Here is a 17,689-nt window from a genome sequence, read left to right as displayed (position 1 = left end):
GGATATATGTGTCGGAGGTGGTGGGAACGAGGAGAAGAGGGAGACCAAATTGGAGGTGGAAAGATGGAGTGAAAAAGATTTTGTGTGATCGGGGCCTGAACATGCAGGAGGGTGAAAGGAGGGCAAGAAATAGAGTGAATTGGAGTCATGTGGTATACAGGGGTTGACGTGCTGTCAGTGGATTGAAGCAAGGCATGTGAAGCGTCTGGGGTAAACCATGGAAAGCTGTGTAGGTATGTATATTTGCGTGTGTGGACGTGTGTATGTACATGTGTATGGGGGGGGGTTGGGCCATTTCTTTCGTCTGTTTCCTTGCGCTACCTCGCAAACGCAGGGAGACAGCGACAAAGCAAAATAAAAAAAAAAAAATAAGAGCATTACCGCTCTTCTCACTTCCTCCTCCTCTCTCCTAACTTCTAACCCCAATGCATCAGTAGTGACATATTTTTTACAGTCCTTTCTTTTCCAACTCCAACATAATGTGTCCACAAAAAAAAAAAAATTCATACATATTGGCAACTTCCTGCTTTAGTAAGGTTGCATCAAGAACAGAGTACCGAGCCTTTGAGGGAAAATCCTGTCTATCCCCATCTATTTTCAAGGGCAGCACAGCTAAGGTTTACTGTTAACACCATTAAGTAACCCACCTCACTGTATCCCTAGCAATCTCTAGGGAAGGATGTTCTTTACTTCTGGTTGCCACTTCATTTTGGGAATTTTACTTCTGCATGCTATACTCCTTCCACCAGTGCTTCCAGATGACTGACTCTTACCCCTTTAAAGAGCAGAAAGCCCAAAATCTCACCTGAAAGCAAGAAAATATTATTTGTTAATCACAAAATTTCTTGGTGCAATGGGAGCTCAGAATGCACAATCAGGTGGATGCTTACCAGAGCTTGGGGTTCCCTGACAACATCATCCCACCTCCTAAACCTATCCCTGGTAGCCAAGGAAGACTTCTAGACCTACAGATAACCTAAGATAAGAAGTATTAAAGCAACCCCACATTTCGTCTGCTGAACTCAAGAAAAGCAATCTAAAACTTCTAGGAAATGTCTCAAAGAACCTGCAAGAGGAGCAAGAGGACTTTTCACGTTCCTTCCATGCCAGCTAATAAACCCTAGTTTCCAAAGGAAATGAAGTGCAAGCAACTCTCCTTTGCAACGAAATACAAAGACTGGAATGAGCAAGTGTAGTAAGGTGATGTTTTCCAATGAAAGTTCCTTCAAGTGTGTACAGTTGAGGCAGGGGAGGGTGAAGAGGCCGGAGAATGCCAGCTGGTAAAATTCTTGTTTCACAGTGAAGACGGTGGAACACCTAGATAATGTGGCAATCGGGGTCTCCTTTCATGTTAAGGGGAGAGTTGTACTTCTTTACTATAAACTATACAGTGAGTGGAAAGTGCTATAGGAGTATCTGCTTCCTTTTACTGAGGCTAATGGGTATGATCACTTTATGCATGATAGTGCCTCCTGCCATAAGGCTAGAAAGTTGATGAACTGGTTATCAGAAAAAAAATAGTCCACTGCTGGAGTGGCATGAAAAATCCTCAGACCTTGATCTAAATGAGATCTGCTGGAACCACATAAAAGACAAGCTTGCTTCCCGCAACACCCTTTCATTCAGTGCCTCGTCTCATTCAAGAGATTAAAACCCTATGGACCCAAAACATATACCTAGAATACTTCAGAAACCTTGCAATTTCATACCCAGATGTTTGTAGATGGTAATCAACGTTAAAAAAGAGATGACACAGTACTAAAATGTGTGACACCTCCTTTGAAAATATATAGAGGGGTGGACAATCCTTTTTGGGGACACAGTACTTCATCCTCTGTCACCAGCATTCTCACAAACTTACGTAATACATTACCTTTCCTCACACTCATTCTTTTATACCTATTTCCCTCCTTCAAAACCAGCTTGTTGTTTTCAACCTCTCATTCACTTTTTCCCAAAATCTTTGCATGACTTCCTTTTATTCATATGCACCGTCTTAACTTTTTTATTCAGGACTACAATTTTTTTTAGAAACCTACTTCCAATATGAATCTATTAAATCTGGTTGTAGTTACAAATGAGGATCTCCATAATAATGTCATGGTTGGAGAAAGGCTGGAATAAGTGGTATGTGACAGATTACATATGAAGTGATTGTCGATGCTGCTTTTAAAGATCGTCAAAATGACCATCATTAAAAGCACACCTCTCTCTTGCCAAGCTGGGAAATGGAGAACTATTATGAAAAAAAAATAACTATATGAAGAAACAAAGTGCGTAAGACAAGGGAACAAATGGGAACTTCAGTGAAGGGCGCAAATGGGGAGGTGATAACAAGTAGTGGTAATGTGAGAAGGAGATGGAGTGAGTATTTTGAAGGTTTGTTGAATGTGTTTGATGATAGAGTGGCAGATATACGGTGTTTTGGTCGAGGTGGTGTGCAAAGTGAGAGGGTTAGGGAAAATGATTTGGTAAACAGAGAAGAGGTAGTAAAAGCTTTGCGGAAGATGAAAGCCGGCAAGGCAGCAGGTTCGGATGGTATTGCAGTGGAATTTATTAAAAAAGGGGGTGACTGTATTGTTGACTGGTTGGTAAGGTTATTTAATGTATGTATGACTCATGGTGAGGTGCCTGAGGATTGGCAGGAATGCGTGCATAGTGCCATTGTACAAAGGCAAAGGGGATATGAGTGAGTGCTCAAATTACAGAGGTATAAGTTTGTTGAGTATTCCTGATAAATTATATGGAAGGGTACTGATTGAGAGGGTGAAGGCATGTACAGAGCATCAGATTGGGGAAGAGCAGTGTGGTTTCAGAAGTGGTAGAGGATGTGTGGATCAGGTGTTTGCTTTGAAGAATGTATGTGAGAAATACTTAGAAAAGCAAATGGATTTGTATGTAGCATTTATGGATCTGGAGAAGGCATATGATAGAGTTGATAAAGATGCTCTGTGGAAGGTATTAAGAATATATGGTGTGGGAGGCAAGTTGTTAGAAGCAGTGAAAAGTTTTTATCGAGGATGTAAGGCATGTGTACGTGTAGGAAGAGAGGAAAGTGAGGTTCTCAGTGAATGTAGGTTTGCGGCAGGGGTGTGTGATGTCTCCATGGTTGTTTGATTTGTTTATGGATGGGGTTGTTAGGGAGGTGAATGCAAGAGTTTTGGAAAGAGGGGCAAGTATGAAGTCTGTTGGGGATGAGAGAGCTTGGGAAGTGAGTCAGTTGTTGTTCGCTGATGATACAGCGCTGGTGGCTGATTCATGTGAGAAGCTGCAGAAGCTGGTGACTGAGTTTGGTAAAGTGTGTGAAAGAAGAAAGTTAAGAGTAAATGTGAATAAGAGCAAGGTTATTAGGTACAGTAGGGTTGAGGGTCAAGTCAACTGGGAGGTAAGTTTAAATGGAGAAAAAACTGGAGGAAGTAAAGTGTTTTAGATATCTGGGAGTGGATCTGGCAGCGGATGGAACCATGGAAGCGGAAGTGAATCACAGGGTGGGGGAGGGGGCAAAAATCCTGGGAGCCTTGAAGAATGTGTGGAAGTCGAGAACATTATCTCGGAAAGCAAAAATGGGTATGTTTGAAGGAATAGTGGTTCCAACAATGTTGTATGGTTGCGAGGCGTGGGCTATGGATAGAGTTGTGCGCAGGAGGGTGGATGTGCTGGAAATGAGATGTTTGAGGACAATGTGTGGTGTGAGGTGGTTTGATCGAGTAAGTAATGTAAGGGTGAGAGAGATGTGTGGAAATAAAAAGAGTGTGGTTGAGAGAGCAGAAGAGGGTGTTTTGAAATGGTTTGGCCACATGGAGAGAATGAGTGAGGAAAGATTGACCAAGAGGATATATGTGTCGGAGGTGGAGGGTACGAGGAGAAGTGGGAGACCAAATTGGAGGTGGAAAGATGGAGTGAAAAAGATTTTGAGTGATCGGGGCCTGAACATGCAGGAGGGTGAAAGGCGGGTAAGGAATAGAGTGAATTGGATTGATGTGGTATACCGGGGTTGACGTGCTGTCAGTGGATTGAATCAGGGCATGTGAAGCGTCTGGGTGTTAAACCATGGAAAGTTGTGTGGGGCCTGGATGTGGAAAGGGAGCTGTGGTTTCGGGCATTATTGCGTGACAGCTGGAGACTGAGTGTGAACGAATGGGGCCTTTGTTGTCTTTTCCTAGTGCTACCTCGCACACATGAGGGGGGAGGGGGATGGTATTCCATTTGTGGCGAGGTGGCGATGGGAATGAATAGGGGCAGGCAGTGTGAATTGTGTGCATGGGTATATATGTATGTGTCTGTGTGTGTATATATATGTGTACATTGAGATGTATAGGTACGTATAGGGTGGGGTGGGGGAGGGGGCGAAAATTTTGGGAGCCTTGAAAAATGTGTGGAAGTCGAGAACACTATCTCGGAAAGCAAAAATGGGTATGTTTGAGGGAATAGTGGTTCCAACAATGTTGTATGGTTGCGAGGCGTGGGCTATGGATAGAGATGTGCGCAGGAGGATGGATGTGCTGGAAATGAGATGTTTGAGGACAATGTGTGGTGTGAGGTGGTTTGATCGAGTAAGTAACGTAAGGGTAAGAGAGATGTGTGGAAATAAAAAGAGCGTGGTTGAGAGAGCAGAAGAGGGTGTTTTGAAATGGTTTGGGCACATGGAGAGAATGAGTGAGGAGAGATTGACCAAGAGGATATATGTGTCGGAGGTGGTGGGAACGAGGAGAAGAGGGAGACCAAATTGGAGGTGGAAAGTTTGCGTGTGTGTGTGTACATTGTGTATGGGGTGGGTTGTGCCATTTCTTTCGTCCATTTCCTTGCGCTACCTCGCAAATGCGGGAGACAGCGACAAAGCAAAATAAATATAAATAAAAATAAATAATGAAGAAACATGTATGTGAAAAGTCAAGTATTAGTATCAAGTGTTTTGGGACATTATCTTGAAAATATGATGTAAATTCTACCCAATGGAGGTGCTTTAAAAGACAATATGCTAAAAAAAAAATAATAACTTTTAGCTAGACACTTATCCCTTTGTTTTCCTGGTGACGTGCCTCAGCAATACATGTAAATTACCAAGTAGACATTAACTCCTGATTCTTAACTTATTCAAAATCTATATTTAATGCTACCTCGCTAAAGCGAGAAATGGTGATGTATGAAAGATGAAAGAAAGAAATCACAGTGCTCAACATTTTTCTCTTTCTAACACATAACAGTATCACACTTTTTGATATATGGTCCTACCCAGAGGTCACAGCCAGCTTCCTGGTATTGTGAGAATCCCATAGAAGGGAATCTTGGGGAAGGAAGGAAAGTATGTGCCTATTCATACACTGCATTAACTAGGTTCCTTAATGCACAGAAACACCTATCATGAGGCAAGTTAAGAGCCAAAATATTGGTAAGCAGACCACAACAGGATTCCTAACTCACTTCCATGCCAAAGAAACCTACTACCACTGACATGCAGATGAACATATATGGACTCTTTTCTTTTATGTTCTATAATTTTTCATTTCATTTGTTTTGCCAGGTAACAGTAAATCATTCTGTAACAGTATCACATTAACAATGTTCATCAAACCCTCAGAACATTTCCTTTCATTGATACATAATTAGTACAACTTAATTAACTAGCACCCAAACCTATAACCAAAAGCAGAGATTCTGAAAATGCATGCCATTTCATGAACAGACAAGTACATGGTAACATTTCCGATGAGGCAGATTATCACACCTAAAGTGCTTCCCAAGAGTTGATAAATCCAAAGTACCCAATACATATCCTTGAAATTTTAACGCAAACAAGCTGATCCAACATTGTGTCAGTTACAACTATTCACTATAATGCAGTGATCACACAAAGAAATTAAAGGGAAGAATTTGTCACACAAAACAGCATCATTACATAAACATATGCTGGCTTTTAACTACTCAAATAAACTGGTAAACTTTTGGTGGAATACAGGGTAAAATTAAAACTTGGCCACATGGACAACTAAAAAAAATGGCAGTGCTCTAGATTATCTAAAATTGTGATTCTATGTGTTATTTGATTTTTATAATGTGATAATAATAATCATTAATGAGAAGGGATAATATAATCCTGAAAAATGAGTGGTTAATCAGCATAAAAGAAACTTGTAGAAACCGGCAGAACCTATGAAATAACAGCTTCACATCCCTCCTCACTATTGACATATTTTTGATAGAAATAATGCTGCACATCATGCTCTATTGCTCTGACTCTATTCTTTACAAAAAAAAGTACACTAACACAGCTAAACAATGTCAGACTTTGTCCATATTTTTTTTTTTCTGGATCATCACTGGTCTGAATAAGCTGTTTCAATATATCAGGGCAGAAGACAATGAACAAGTTTTCATCAAAGTTGGGATCTGGTATACATTTGATATGACCAAACATCTAACAGGGGAAATACATTACTGGTAACCAGACATTTAACTATGGCAGGATTTAATCTGAGTGTCTCCAGATCTTTACGCAACATGCTTGGTGAGGTTCTAGTTTAGTTACCACTGAAATGTATCATACACTTGGAGGAAATTTGTACTTCATATATTTAGTGGAAGTGATTTTGAGAAGGGGAGCATGATCTGGAGCATCACCTCCTATCTAAACATTATAGATGTGATTGTACAGAGGAAACCTTGTCTTCCAATAACTTCTCTTAGCACCGTAAATTTACCTTTGTAGTATCACTCCATGACATAGTCAGCATTCAAGTAGGTCCCTTAAGTAAGGACTGTTAGGAATCATGTTGTTAATGTTATTTGTGCTTCCGTATCCCTCTCTCAGAGCCACACTCACAGGTCGTCTTCTGACTATATAGGCCTCCCTGGTGGAGTCTTACGTCAACTCCTCGTCTAAACTTAAATTCTTGAGGTTCGTGTGTATTTTCTCGTAGTTTCATTTCTGTGCTTGGCTCCCCGAGAAACGATTTAATCCACACCACAGACGTAAGATCTTGTAAGAATTGCAGCAACCCAACTGTCGCCCCACAAGTGACACCTTGACGACGCCTTGACTGGGTGGCAGGTGAAATCGTGTGACATTACCTGACCTAACAATCCTCGGAAAATATGTGTTTGGTGGCTCTAAACCACAGCTGCAACTGCTGTATTAATCCCTGACACCCACACTCGATGTTCGATGATAGCAGATTAGAAGCTGCCGCTGTAATTATATATGACAAGACTATTTCCATGAGAGATGCCGCTCTTACAGACTTATCCTCAGGTCTAACAGATTGGAGAGAGGTCAGGAACTAGAGACATTCGGCTTCGACATCTCTAACTCCCTTTGGGAATAGCTACCCCTCCCAAACCTGCCTCGCCGCCTTTTAAATACCCGGTTATCACCGCACCAAACGAGTCTGGCATTTAAGTCACCGCTAGACAATAAGTATACACTCCCGTACCTGAAGTCTTGGCGTTGTGACTCAAGCCACCCATAGGGCGTCTCCTCCGTCAGTAGATATCCCAATGTGACTCCTGATGTTTCACCTTCCTAGTAGGTTTCATTGTGGTGCCTCATCTTCGACGTCCACCTTTGACAAGACTCGCGTGGGGCGTCACCTCCTCATGTCCCGAGCAGCACCTATAACCACAAGGAACACGCGGTCACGCCCGCTGCGCTCCTGCAACGCTTGTACAATTCCAGGAGCCCCCTGCAACCCCAATATAATTCCAGGAGGCTCCTGGGATTGCAGGAGTGCAGCGGGCGTGGCTGAATGCCCCTTGTTGTTACAGCTGTTGCTCGTGAAGAGCGGAGGTGATGTCCCACGAGAACGTGGACGTCGAAGATGAGGCACCACAATGAAACCTACCAGGAAGATGAAACGTCAGGACTCACGTTGGGACATCTACTGACGGAGGAGACGCCCTATGGGTGGCTTGAGTTTGGAGTCATAACGCCAAGAAGTCTGGTACCGGAGTGGTACACTTATTAGCTAGCGGTGAGTCAACTGCCGGACTCGTTTGGTGCAGTAATAAATGAGTATTTAAGAAGCGGCGACGTCAGGTCTGGGAGGGGGGGTAGCCATTTACAAAGGGAATTAGGGACGTCAAAGCCTCATGCAATTCGAGCACTAACCGGCAGTCGCCACACACTCCAGGAGCCTCCTGCTACCGCGATACATACCACACCCACCTCCTACAGGAGCTACACGCTGACTTGGCACCACGCACTTCTCCCACTTGCTCCTGCATCATCAAGTGACGCCTCCTACCATCACCAGCATTGTAGGATCCCTGCCAAGTATGTCTCATTACTCGACCTACCTTAAATTCACATCTTCTTCACCTCCAGTAGTTCGTTGTCCTCTGTTACCTCACCTTGCGTATCCTATCCAATAAAACACTGCTGGTGTTGCTTAACGTGTTTCCGTGCCCTTTCTCAGTTATACCACTCCAATAACTCCAAGAACACCCGATAAAGAATTCTCCCAGCACCGGAGCCTGAATTAATCTGGGGCAAGTACCACTTTCAGTGACGTCCTAACAAACTCTAAATGCGTTACAATTAATTTACGTGAAACAAATCGCATAATTTGTTTATCTATTGATTTGTTATACGTGCTACATATATATACCATCAATCATCTTTAATCAACGTAATCTTTCTATCAAAAATGTGTCCACGAAACTCGTCACATCCAGTTCATCTACATTTATAGTGAAAGACACATTCATTTATTGAATCACTGTGAAAGTGTCGCTCAAACTTTATGTTTGCCAAATTCAAATATTTCCATTTTTACTGAAATCCAATAATACACATTCAAAGTATTTGGTATGACCATCATGATTACACTTTTTCTTATGAAGCAGTCAATCCCGTGAATCCATAGAAATCTCAATAAAAGTTCAATGATAAGTCGAACCATTTCTAGGAGTTGCATTAGATACAAATAGTTAATAAATGAAATTTATCCACCGCTAGTCTAGAATATCACAAATACTTTAGTTTACCAATTTCAGAGTAAATTTTTCCGTTTTCTTTTAAGATTATTGAAGGGGTCACTATTGCGAACATTAAATCAACATTTTGGCAGTCTGAAAGTCTTATATTTCAAAAATAGGATATCTAGCGATTGCAAAATTAAAAGTATGACATACGATAATATTTTACATTAATGCTATTCGTAATCTTAAAATTTACTATTTACCATATAGTATAACAGAGAAAAAAAACATTAGGTATAAGTATACACTGAAAAAATACAATGCTATGATTTTGACGTCAATTACATAGTAAATTTTGGATCCCCTACTCTGAGAACTGATACACATATTCTATTTGAGACTAAATGATTAAGCACACATGTCCTGGCTGCATATCTTTTTACATTATATGCCGTTAATCATAACAACCCCAGATAAGCTGGTCCTTCAAATAAATGTTGATTTGCACACTCATATATTTTCAGATCACTATATAAATTTCTTTTTACTTGTTAATGAACTTAATCATAATGAAATTTTTTATTGACCCCTCATATAAACCCCGAGTTAAACCTTGAGTTAAACCGGTGTATATTCCTTCATTTAAACCGTTGTGGCAGCCAAATCAACCAAGCTTCATTTTAATTCCTCCATGAAGCAGGTGGATTCTATGAGACCTCCGACAGACACTGCGATCCTCCTTCATCTCTCTACAACATTCTCCCTCTAATAACACTCTAAATTCAATGTCCTCCAATATCCCTCTAACTTTTCTAGCAATCCTCCTCCAAACCTCATATTACACTCCTTAATTATTTAAACAGTCACCGAAAGTCGTATTCAGATATCTTCGTTTCCACTCAATCCTTAAATTTGCCGTCCAACACCGTCGATTAAATTCCAATATTAAAAGTCTGTAGTTTAAACCCACTATTTAAACTGTAATTTAAATCCGACATTTAAACTCATTCATTGCAACTGTCACAACCGAGTTGCTTAAACTTAATTTTCTCACATCAATTTCTATTGATAACACGCAAAGTAAGAATTATCTAATCATTTTTAAGTATCAAAATCTATAAATACAATATTCTTATTAGAATTGCAGTAGGCAAAATGCAAAACTGAGCCATTACGAAATTAGTAAAAAGGAAATGTTTGCATTTCCTGCAGCCCGTCTGGCAGCAGCACACAGAGTTGCCATAATATGTTCACACAAATATTTTTCTTTTATGAAGATAAATACCTGCTGGTTTCTCCGGGCAATATCATTTGCTTTTTCATTAAGTCCACTTTTATATGAGGAGTTTCTCCAAATACATCGATAACTGCATAGTCCAAGGTCATACATATATTAAAAAAAAAAAGAGTAGGTACTTCCACGTACGTACGACAAGATTTTGCTATCCTGGGTTTTAGCATGTCACTCTTGCACTATACTGAAGTTTGCAACATGATTCTTAACACATCTATTTGAAGGCGTCTTTGGTTGGAAGTAGCACTGCTGTCTCTTTGTCTGTCTTCGAAAACAATGCAAGTCTCAAAGCGTCCCAATTCCTTCGTTGCTTTGCCTCTTCCTGCAGAAGACAGGGTCGAGCAACGTGCAAGGAAGCAGTGAGTGGCAGTGATACACCAGTCTGGGAAAGGTTATGGGCAGTGTTGTTAACATGTGAAGGCAGTGACTGTCGTGAACAGTGCACTAATAGGCGGGTCACAGTCAGTCAGAACATGTGTACAGATGGCACACGTGTACATGCTCTCCCTCAGCTTTAGAACAACTGTATGTACAAAGATGTTGCTTTCAAGTGTAATGTTTCTCCTTGAATGTTTAGTATGCAGGTGGACTTCAGCAGCTAGACGCTCTTGCAACAAAAACACAACAGTCTTCTTTCAACGAACAACTCTAGAGTGCGCGTGAGTCTGTGAGTAAACACTGTCATGGAACATAGTCCTGATGTCTGATGCTTCTTAGGAGAAGAATTGAGGAACCATAACCCATCCACTGTTCCTGTGAGCACTGGTGAAGCGTCTTGAAGCTACTGCCTTTGGTTGGCGCGCGTCAAATGCGGAGTCGCCTGTGTACATCCTCTTTGGCCTGATCCCGGACATAACAGGCCAGAAGATCCCGTTTGGAGATGTGGTGGGTGTGGGTCAGGGTCCAGGGGTGGACGTGCTCATAGTCCAGCGGGAGAGGGTCGGTACAGCAGGACCCGTCCGTTGGACCGATGATCATGAGCAGTGGACCTTCGTATGATGACACGTACCGTCTTTGCCACGTACCAGGGGAAGACGTGATCATGAGTGCATAAAAAAAAAACGCCTAAACGTCTTGCCTTAAAAATAATGTTTACGGTAGAAATTGGCATTGGTTCGAACTGAGGACCAGGCAACCAGCTCACAGCCAACAACAGCAGTACATCCACTTCGGAAATGATCGTTACATGATTTCGTGACGCAAGACTTGACCCTGATGTAGGCGCTAGTGGCCGTGATCAGCGCCTTGGGAAAATGATCGAAAAAATATGCATTTGTCCTTCTGTCACAATCAACTGGTGCCAGATTGGAAGAGGATTGTCCTTACCCCATGACAAGCATAGCATCATATACAATCGAGACTGAATAACATTATATCAACGATCTCTTCTACATGACTACACCATAGCTTACCGGAAGGCGTCTCCATTGTTGAAGTAACAGCACATGAGGGCGTGTGTGGGCGGTACGTATGGCGGGGCGGCGTCGGGGTCAACGAAGGTTAGGGGAATAAAAGTGGGCGGGGCATATTTAGAAGTCCACCAACCAGCGTTTACCTCGTATCCGATGACAGACAACCCTGAAACACGAGAGGAAATTTTGAGAGAAAATGAACCTATCCATTAAAACCGTACATCATAATATGCAAAGTACAATCATAACTCCGTACAACACGGATGTGAATTTGTGCTCAGTGTTTGGAATGGCGACTTAATACACCTATTCCCCGTCGTTACTCACGCCAAGTTTACCTTCTAACATTCTGGCCTTAAACATCCCATCTGTAAGGGTGTTCCGTAATACCATATACATGTGTCATTATCTTCAATTACCCATTTGTAACGTGCGGGGAGCGAGTTTTGCACTCGAGGGGCTCCATCTCCAGGGCAACATATATACTATCATACTTCTTAAACTTACGTATGCTGTCTACATTGACACTGCCCTCTGTCATTTCATTCCATTCATCCACCACCTTTATACAATAAGAGTATTTTTGCATCTTTTTTCTATTTTTTACTATGTATCTTACTTAATTTCTTGTTATGTCCTCTGGTTGCTCTATCCCTACGTCTCTCGTATTTATTCACTGTCTCCACCATCGGTGTCAGGTCACCAGTGTGTGTGTGTGTGTGTGTGTGTGTGTGCACTTCAACTGACCAGTCAACGCTGTTATGCACAAAACTTGCAACCTGATTATAACGAATGACCTGGTCGTAAAACTATTAGCTGACCGAGTTGCATGTGAAATCTTAATATGATTTATTTATTCCTAATGTCATCAAATGCACCTCCTTAGTTACAAAATAAAGTTTACAGGTATTTCTCCTTAAGTCATCCGCTTGCTTTTCTACTTTCACCACACAAAAAAATCTCTAGTAAATTTTACCTACCAGTCAGGGCGTGTATGAGCCACTCCAGCAAGCCGGTGCCACAGCCGACGGAGGCTAGGGAGGAGAGGCCTGCATACTTCACTTGGGCAGCGAGGGCGTACAAGCAACAGGGCCTGGGTTGCACCCACAGCAGAAGAGGGTCCCATGGTGCTGCCCTGTCTGTCTCACCAGCAGGAGGGACGACGGAGCCAGAGATGAGGGACAGGAGGGCTGTGGCGTCGCCTGTGCACCCGTCACGGAGCCAGGTGGGGTGATAGAGGGAGAGTCAAGCAGTAAATTGTATGAATAGAAATTATGGAAAGTAGTGCACAGAGAGAGAGAGAGAGAGAGAGAGAGAGAGAGAGAGAGAGAGAGAGAGAGAGAGAGAGAGATGAGGTCAATACTTTAAAAGGGTATACTGTTGTAAAAAGAAGTCCGAGGTTCTACTTAAAAAAATCAGATGCCAATGAATAACAAATTGTGTTATCCATGGTCTTACAGTGCTAGCGCAATTTCCAACGATTAAGCTTAGCTCACAAAGAAATAAGCATAATTCCTTGTTCATGTTACATCAATATATGTGAACAAAAATCACAAAAGATATCTCATGGTTCCTCACACGTCCAATATCTTTAGGTATGTCAGTTTCGGTCCTCAGTCTCATAGGTTCTTTATCAGCGTCCAAGCTGCTATTTCATATCAGTATCAGGAACTAAATCATTCTTTTCCATTCATTGTTAAGATAAGTTATGCAAAGTAACACTATATAGTTTATAAGATCATCAAAATAACATGGTGTAAATCTATTGAATAGAAATGATAAAATATTTTTGTTAGAGCTGCAGTTGTCGCCTGTTATTCTGTTGTTTTGTAAATGGCAATCAGTCGTGTTTATCATAAACTATATATGTAATGGTCGTAAACGTTACCTGGAAACCTAGAAAATAATCTCCAGTGTGGCAGAATCATCTTACCTTTCCTGTACAGCGTCAGAACTTGGTCCTTGAGGGAGGGCCGATCCGTACTGAAGTCAGCGCTCGGCTCGGCCTCGTCCTGCAGGCGGCCCTCACGCCCCTGGTAACCATCCTCTCCGTCAGACATGTTCACTGTAGCTCTACGGCCAATGGTCGCCGCCAGAGACGCACATCCCTTGTAGAAAATCAACAGAAATTATACAAACAATATGGTATCTGTAGAACAGAACTGTACAAAATAAGGTAGTGCATCCCATCTATATTTTCGTTTTCTCTCCTAAGGGACTATCTATCATTTCTGATCATCTTGAAAGTTGTTTTAACCATCTTGAAAGATGATTGTGAACTGCCTAAGAATTTTTGTATCAAGTTACTGTAACAATTTAATCGGTACCCTTTCATTCTCTTATTTTGTTTAGTAATGGCCGACTGTCAAAGAATTTTTAGCACTATCTATCCTAGATATGTGACCATTCAAACTGCATTTTTGTTCTTATCAAATGTATTATGTACATTAACCAATAATCAAGCATAAGCCAGACCCTGCGTCCAATTATCAAGACATCATCACATCCTATTCCACACAGCACTCAGAGTTGTCTTCGAACAGCATTTAAGGGGTACTATAAACCATAGACAGAACCTTACAAACACACTGCTTGATAAAATGTTCCTTTTACAATCACTCTCATAATGGATCTAGTCGTTATGGTGTCATCAGGATAACCTACATAGGCGTATCTGGAGCCAAAGACAGGATTCAACCTAAGGAAAGCAAATAATACTTTTAAGTTCATTTGCGAGATCTTGTTGAAGGTAGAAGACTAGGTTTGTGTAGCATTAAGTACTATGTCAGGTACTAAACTAATGAATGATCTCATGGTAAGCACTAGATAACACATTGTGTTATTGCAGCCCAGGAATGCAATGGGGTACAACAGATACACCTGGCACGTAGAACTCTCCCCTGGAACTGTGGTAAAATTCAGTTTACTTAAAGACGTTTTACTCCTATATCCAACAGCTCTTGTAAACACACTACTTGTATCTCTGTAAGCTGTAAGCTTAGTACATTCTGATTTTATGGAGTGCATGAAATATCCTTCCCACGCCAAAGAAAGTGGCCGGGTAAATAAAGACGTGAACTCGATAACTAAATCTGACGACAATGGTTTGACAGCTGACGCGTGGGGGTCTTGGCCTCCTGCCTGATGCACTGGTGACCTACAGCCCACAGCTGAGCCAGCCAGCAGACATGGCTCTAAATGTATTAATATCTTACCAAACATACTTTCCATTTACCGGTCACTTTCGTCTCCTCTATCCTCGTGCTTGTCTTTCTAGCAAAACTGGGCCTTCCTCAGTGGTAGACTCATATCATGGTCATTTCCGTCCTCACTGTCAAGACTCATACTCACAATACTCACACTGCCAACAATCAAGGCTCGTGACACCCATCCCAACCAGCATTCATACTATTAATACACCGCCGACACTTCAAACTCGTGACACCCCACATTACCAACATTCATACTAACAATACTTACACTGCTAACACTTCAGGCTCGTGACATCACCACTGACACTCATGCTATTTATACATTTCCAGCACTCCAAACTCTTGACCCCTCACCACCAACATTCGCAGTAACAAGACAGTAACAATATTCTCTCTGTAAGCGGTCACAGAGCACATCAAAGAGGCCCTTATGGCCCACCTCAGCACTAACAAGCGCTCACAGTGGGAAGTCACACTACGAAAAGTTGCCCACTACCCACAATTGTGCTACGAACAACAGACCAGCAACCCAACAACAAGATCCACATCACGAACACCTACAACACTAGCACATACTAATAAACATCACTAACAACAGCTAAAGTGCATATACTCACACATCCTACACTCTCCCACCATCTTCAACAAGAGGTCACCTGTACTCAAAACATGCAATCGCGAAGTACGTATATATATGAGGTCATTCGAATACTCAAGTAGCATAATACACTCATATCACACAAACTTAGATTCACATTCTGCAGCATCACCTAACTAGTTACCCCTACGTAAATCACACATAAGGGCCCCACTTACACACAACATTGCAAGTCTATGGTCGATTCTACAGAACGTTACACAAGACTTTCTTCTCAACAGTCATACTGTTTCCTACAAGACATCGGTTTCGTTTCACATTACATCTGCCTCATTCATGTCCACCAGTCTTGCAGAGAGCAGCTAGGTTGACTGGATAGTAACTATCAAATCATTAATTCAGATTCTGCACCTTAGAAAACCTAAAATCTCATCCATACGAACACCAGAACCAAACGATGTACACTATTTCGCCATCGTCATAACACTTCATGCCCGATTCAAGAAATTCTGTTGATTGTTACATCAACGATTTCTTTACTCCTATTAATATCCTACACACATCGTCTAAGATAATAAGACTGTTCGACATCAGACGATGTAAATATCACTTATTTTTTTTATCTCGCCTGGATGGCGGACAGGTACAAACTTCCCATCACTCATATTGACAGTTTCCCTAAGTAGTATGGAAAGTGAGCGGTGCGATCCTGCAACATTCCCACTTGATAAGTTCTTACCAGGACACCAGCGGCCTAGGGACTGGTGAGGCGACCGTCTTGGCAGGTGCGGTAGGGAAGTTGTCAGCTGGACGTCAGCCGATGACGTCACACCAACTGTGTTGCCATGAATGGATGTAGTAAAGAAGCAAGAATGGGATGGTTTTTCTTGTGGAGCAAGAAGTTATTAATAGTACTGTAAGGGACTCTCCCTGCTCCCTGCATACACTCCCCCTTCCATATACTTATACACTCTCTCTCCCCTCTTCACTTTCTATGTACTTTATGTTTTCGACCTCTCAATAACAGCATGAAGAAACTAGCAGTTATTCTTCAAAGAGTATTACTTATATCTGGCTCAAGGGCATACTCAACCACACTTGGGATCTAAGAAAAGTTAGCCACATATATCTACACGCAGGGCATCAGTCACACATCACCACACTCGGTTACCAAGAGACCTTAGCTACATATTCCTACATCCAGGGACTAGGATTCCTCAGCCATATATCCCTACACTTGCAGGCCTGGGAAAAATCCCCACACTTGGAGTCCCAGAGACCCTAGCCACATATTCCAACATTCAGATCCTAGTAACTAAACCCCCAGCCACACAACCCTTACTACCTGAGAGAAAGCTGGGTATGGGGGATATTGGAGAATTTACAGTGGAGAAAAGATTAGAAAATAAATGAATGGTGACAAAGCTGAAACCTTAAGGATAGGGGAATTACAATTAAAGGAAAAACAATGAAAAGTTACAGCGTACAGATGAAGAAATTTGAAAATTGAGAAAAATTATATTAAAAATGTTCAGAAGATGAATGCTGCAATTAGGAAACTGAATAATATAATCAAAAAACATTATAAGAAAATCAGTGATTAAATAAGCAATATATATATTCACAGGAATGAGGGTGCATATAACAAAAAGTGTCAGAGAAAATGTTCATGAGTGTCTTCCCTTGGAGTCCTTGTGATAGATCAATTAAAGTTCAATACAAAGTGATCAGAGACTTAAAAGTATTTAGAGGAAAAGGGATGAATCATTCTGGGTAAAAGAGAAAAAGTGGTACCGAGTGGTGCATAGGAATATAGATCTGAGAACATTGAAACAGGGCAGTATTGGATTACATACTGTTCAATAGGCATGTACAAGAGATCCCCTTTTCCACAATACTCCTCAAAATTACTTTGTTACCTTGCTTTTCCTGCTAAACCCATTTCTTGCTTTCTTATATCTTACAAATGCTGGCTGGCTAGAGCTATAACTTCACCACAGCACACACTGAAGCTCCTTTGCTTTTTGACATCTTTTAATTAACCATTCCCTACTTTTTCTTATTCTTCCCTTTATATTTGAGGTTAGAGGTATCCGTGTCCCTAATCCTTCATAGTAAATTTCACAGAAGCTTTCAACTCAATGCCCCAGTTTCTGGCTACACAAATTTGAATCCCAAGTCGTTACCACAGAAACTAAGTTCTGTATAGATTGCACAATTTGTGTAACTACCTATTTGTACTGTACAGGAAGGGTTT

General features: G+C 41.5%; 1 protein-coding gene across 2 annotated transcripts; it reads right to left on the bottom strand.

Moving 5' to 3' along the window:
- Positions 1-512: 512 nt before the first annotated feature.
- LOC139761975 (uncharacterized) lies at positions 513-16,743 on the bottom strand. 2 transcript variants are annotated; one of them, XM_071686713.1, is made up of 5 exons: positions 16,172-16,743; positions 13,556-13,730; positions 12,603-12,824; positions 11,623-11,788; positions 513-805 (listed from the first exon to the last, which is right to left on the bottom strand). In XM_071686713.1, exons 2-5 carry the CDS (start codon positions 13,680-13,682, stop codon positions 802-804), a joined length of 519 nt encoding a protein of 172 aa, XP_071542814.1. In that variant the 5' UTR covers positions 13,683-13,730; positions 16,172-16,743; the 3' UTR covers positions 513-801. The 2 variants fall into 2 exon arrangements, with proteins under 2 accessions (XP_071542814.1, XP_071542813.1); XM_071686712.1 differs by lacking the exon at positions 513-805 and adding an exon at positions 9,057-11,222 and having other exon boundaries at positions 16,172-16,736.
- Positions 16,744-17,689: the final 946 nt, after the last annotated feature.

Source organism: Panulirus ornatus, chromosome 42 (assembly GCF_036320965.1).
Source record: "Panulirus ornatus isolate Po-2019 chromosome 42, ASM3632096v1, whole genome shotgun sequence".
Lineage (NCBI taxonomy): Eukaryota > Metazoa > Arthropoda > Malacostraca > Decapoda > Palinuridae > Panulirus > Panulirus ornatus.
This window is presented reverse-complemented; position numbering and strand designations above follow the sequence as displayed.

Bases quoted from the DNA above. Each gene is read 5' to 3' on its own strand.
- LOC139761975 (XM_071686712.1), bottom strand. From the start codon at position 13,682: ATGTCTGACGGAGAGGATGGTTACCAGGGGCGTGAGGGCCGCCTGCAG. The intron at 12,825-13,555 runs GTAAGATGATTC...ACGGGTGCACAG, and splicing joins TCTGACGCTGTACAGGAAAG to GCGACGCCACAGCCCTCCTG. The intron at 11,789-12,602 runs GTAGGTAAAATT...CTCGTGTTTCAG, and splicing joins GCTCATACACGCCCTGACTG to GGTTGTCTGTCATCGGATAC.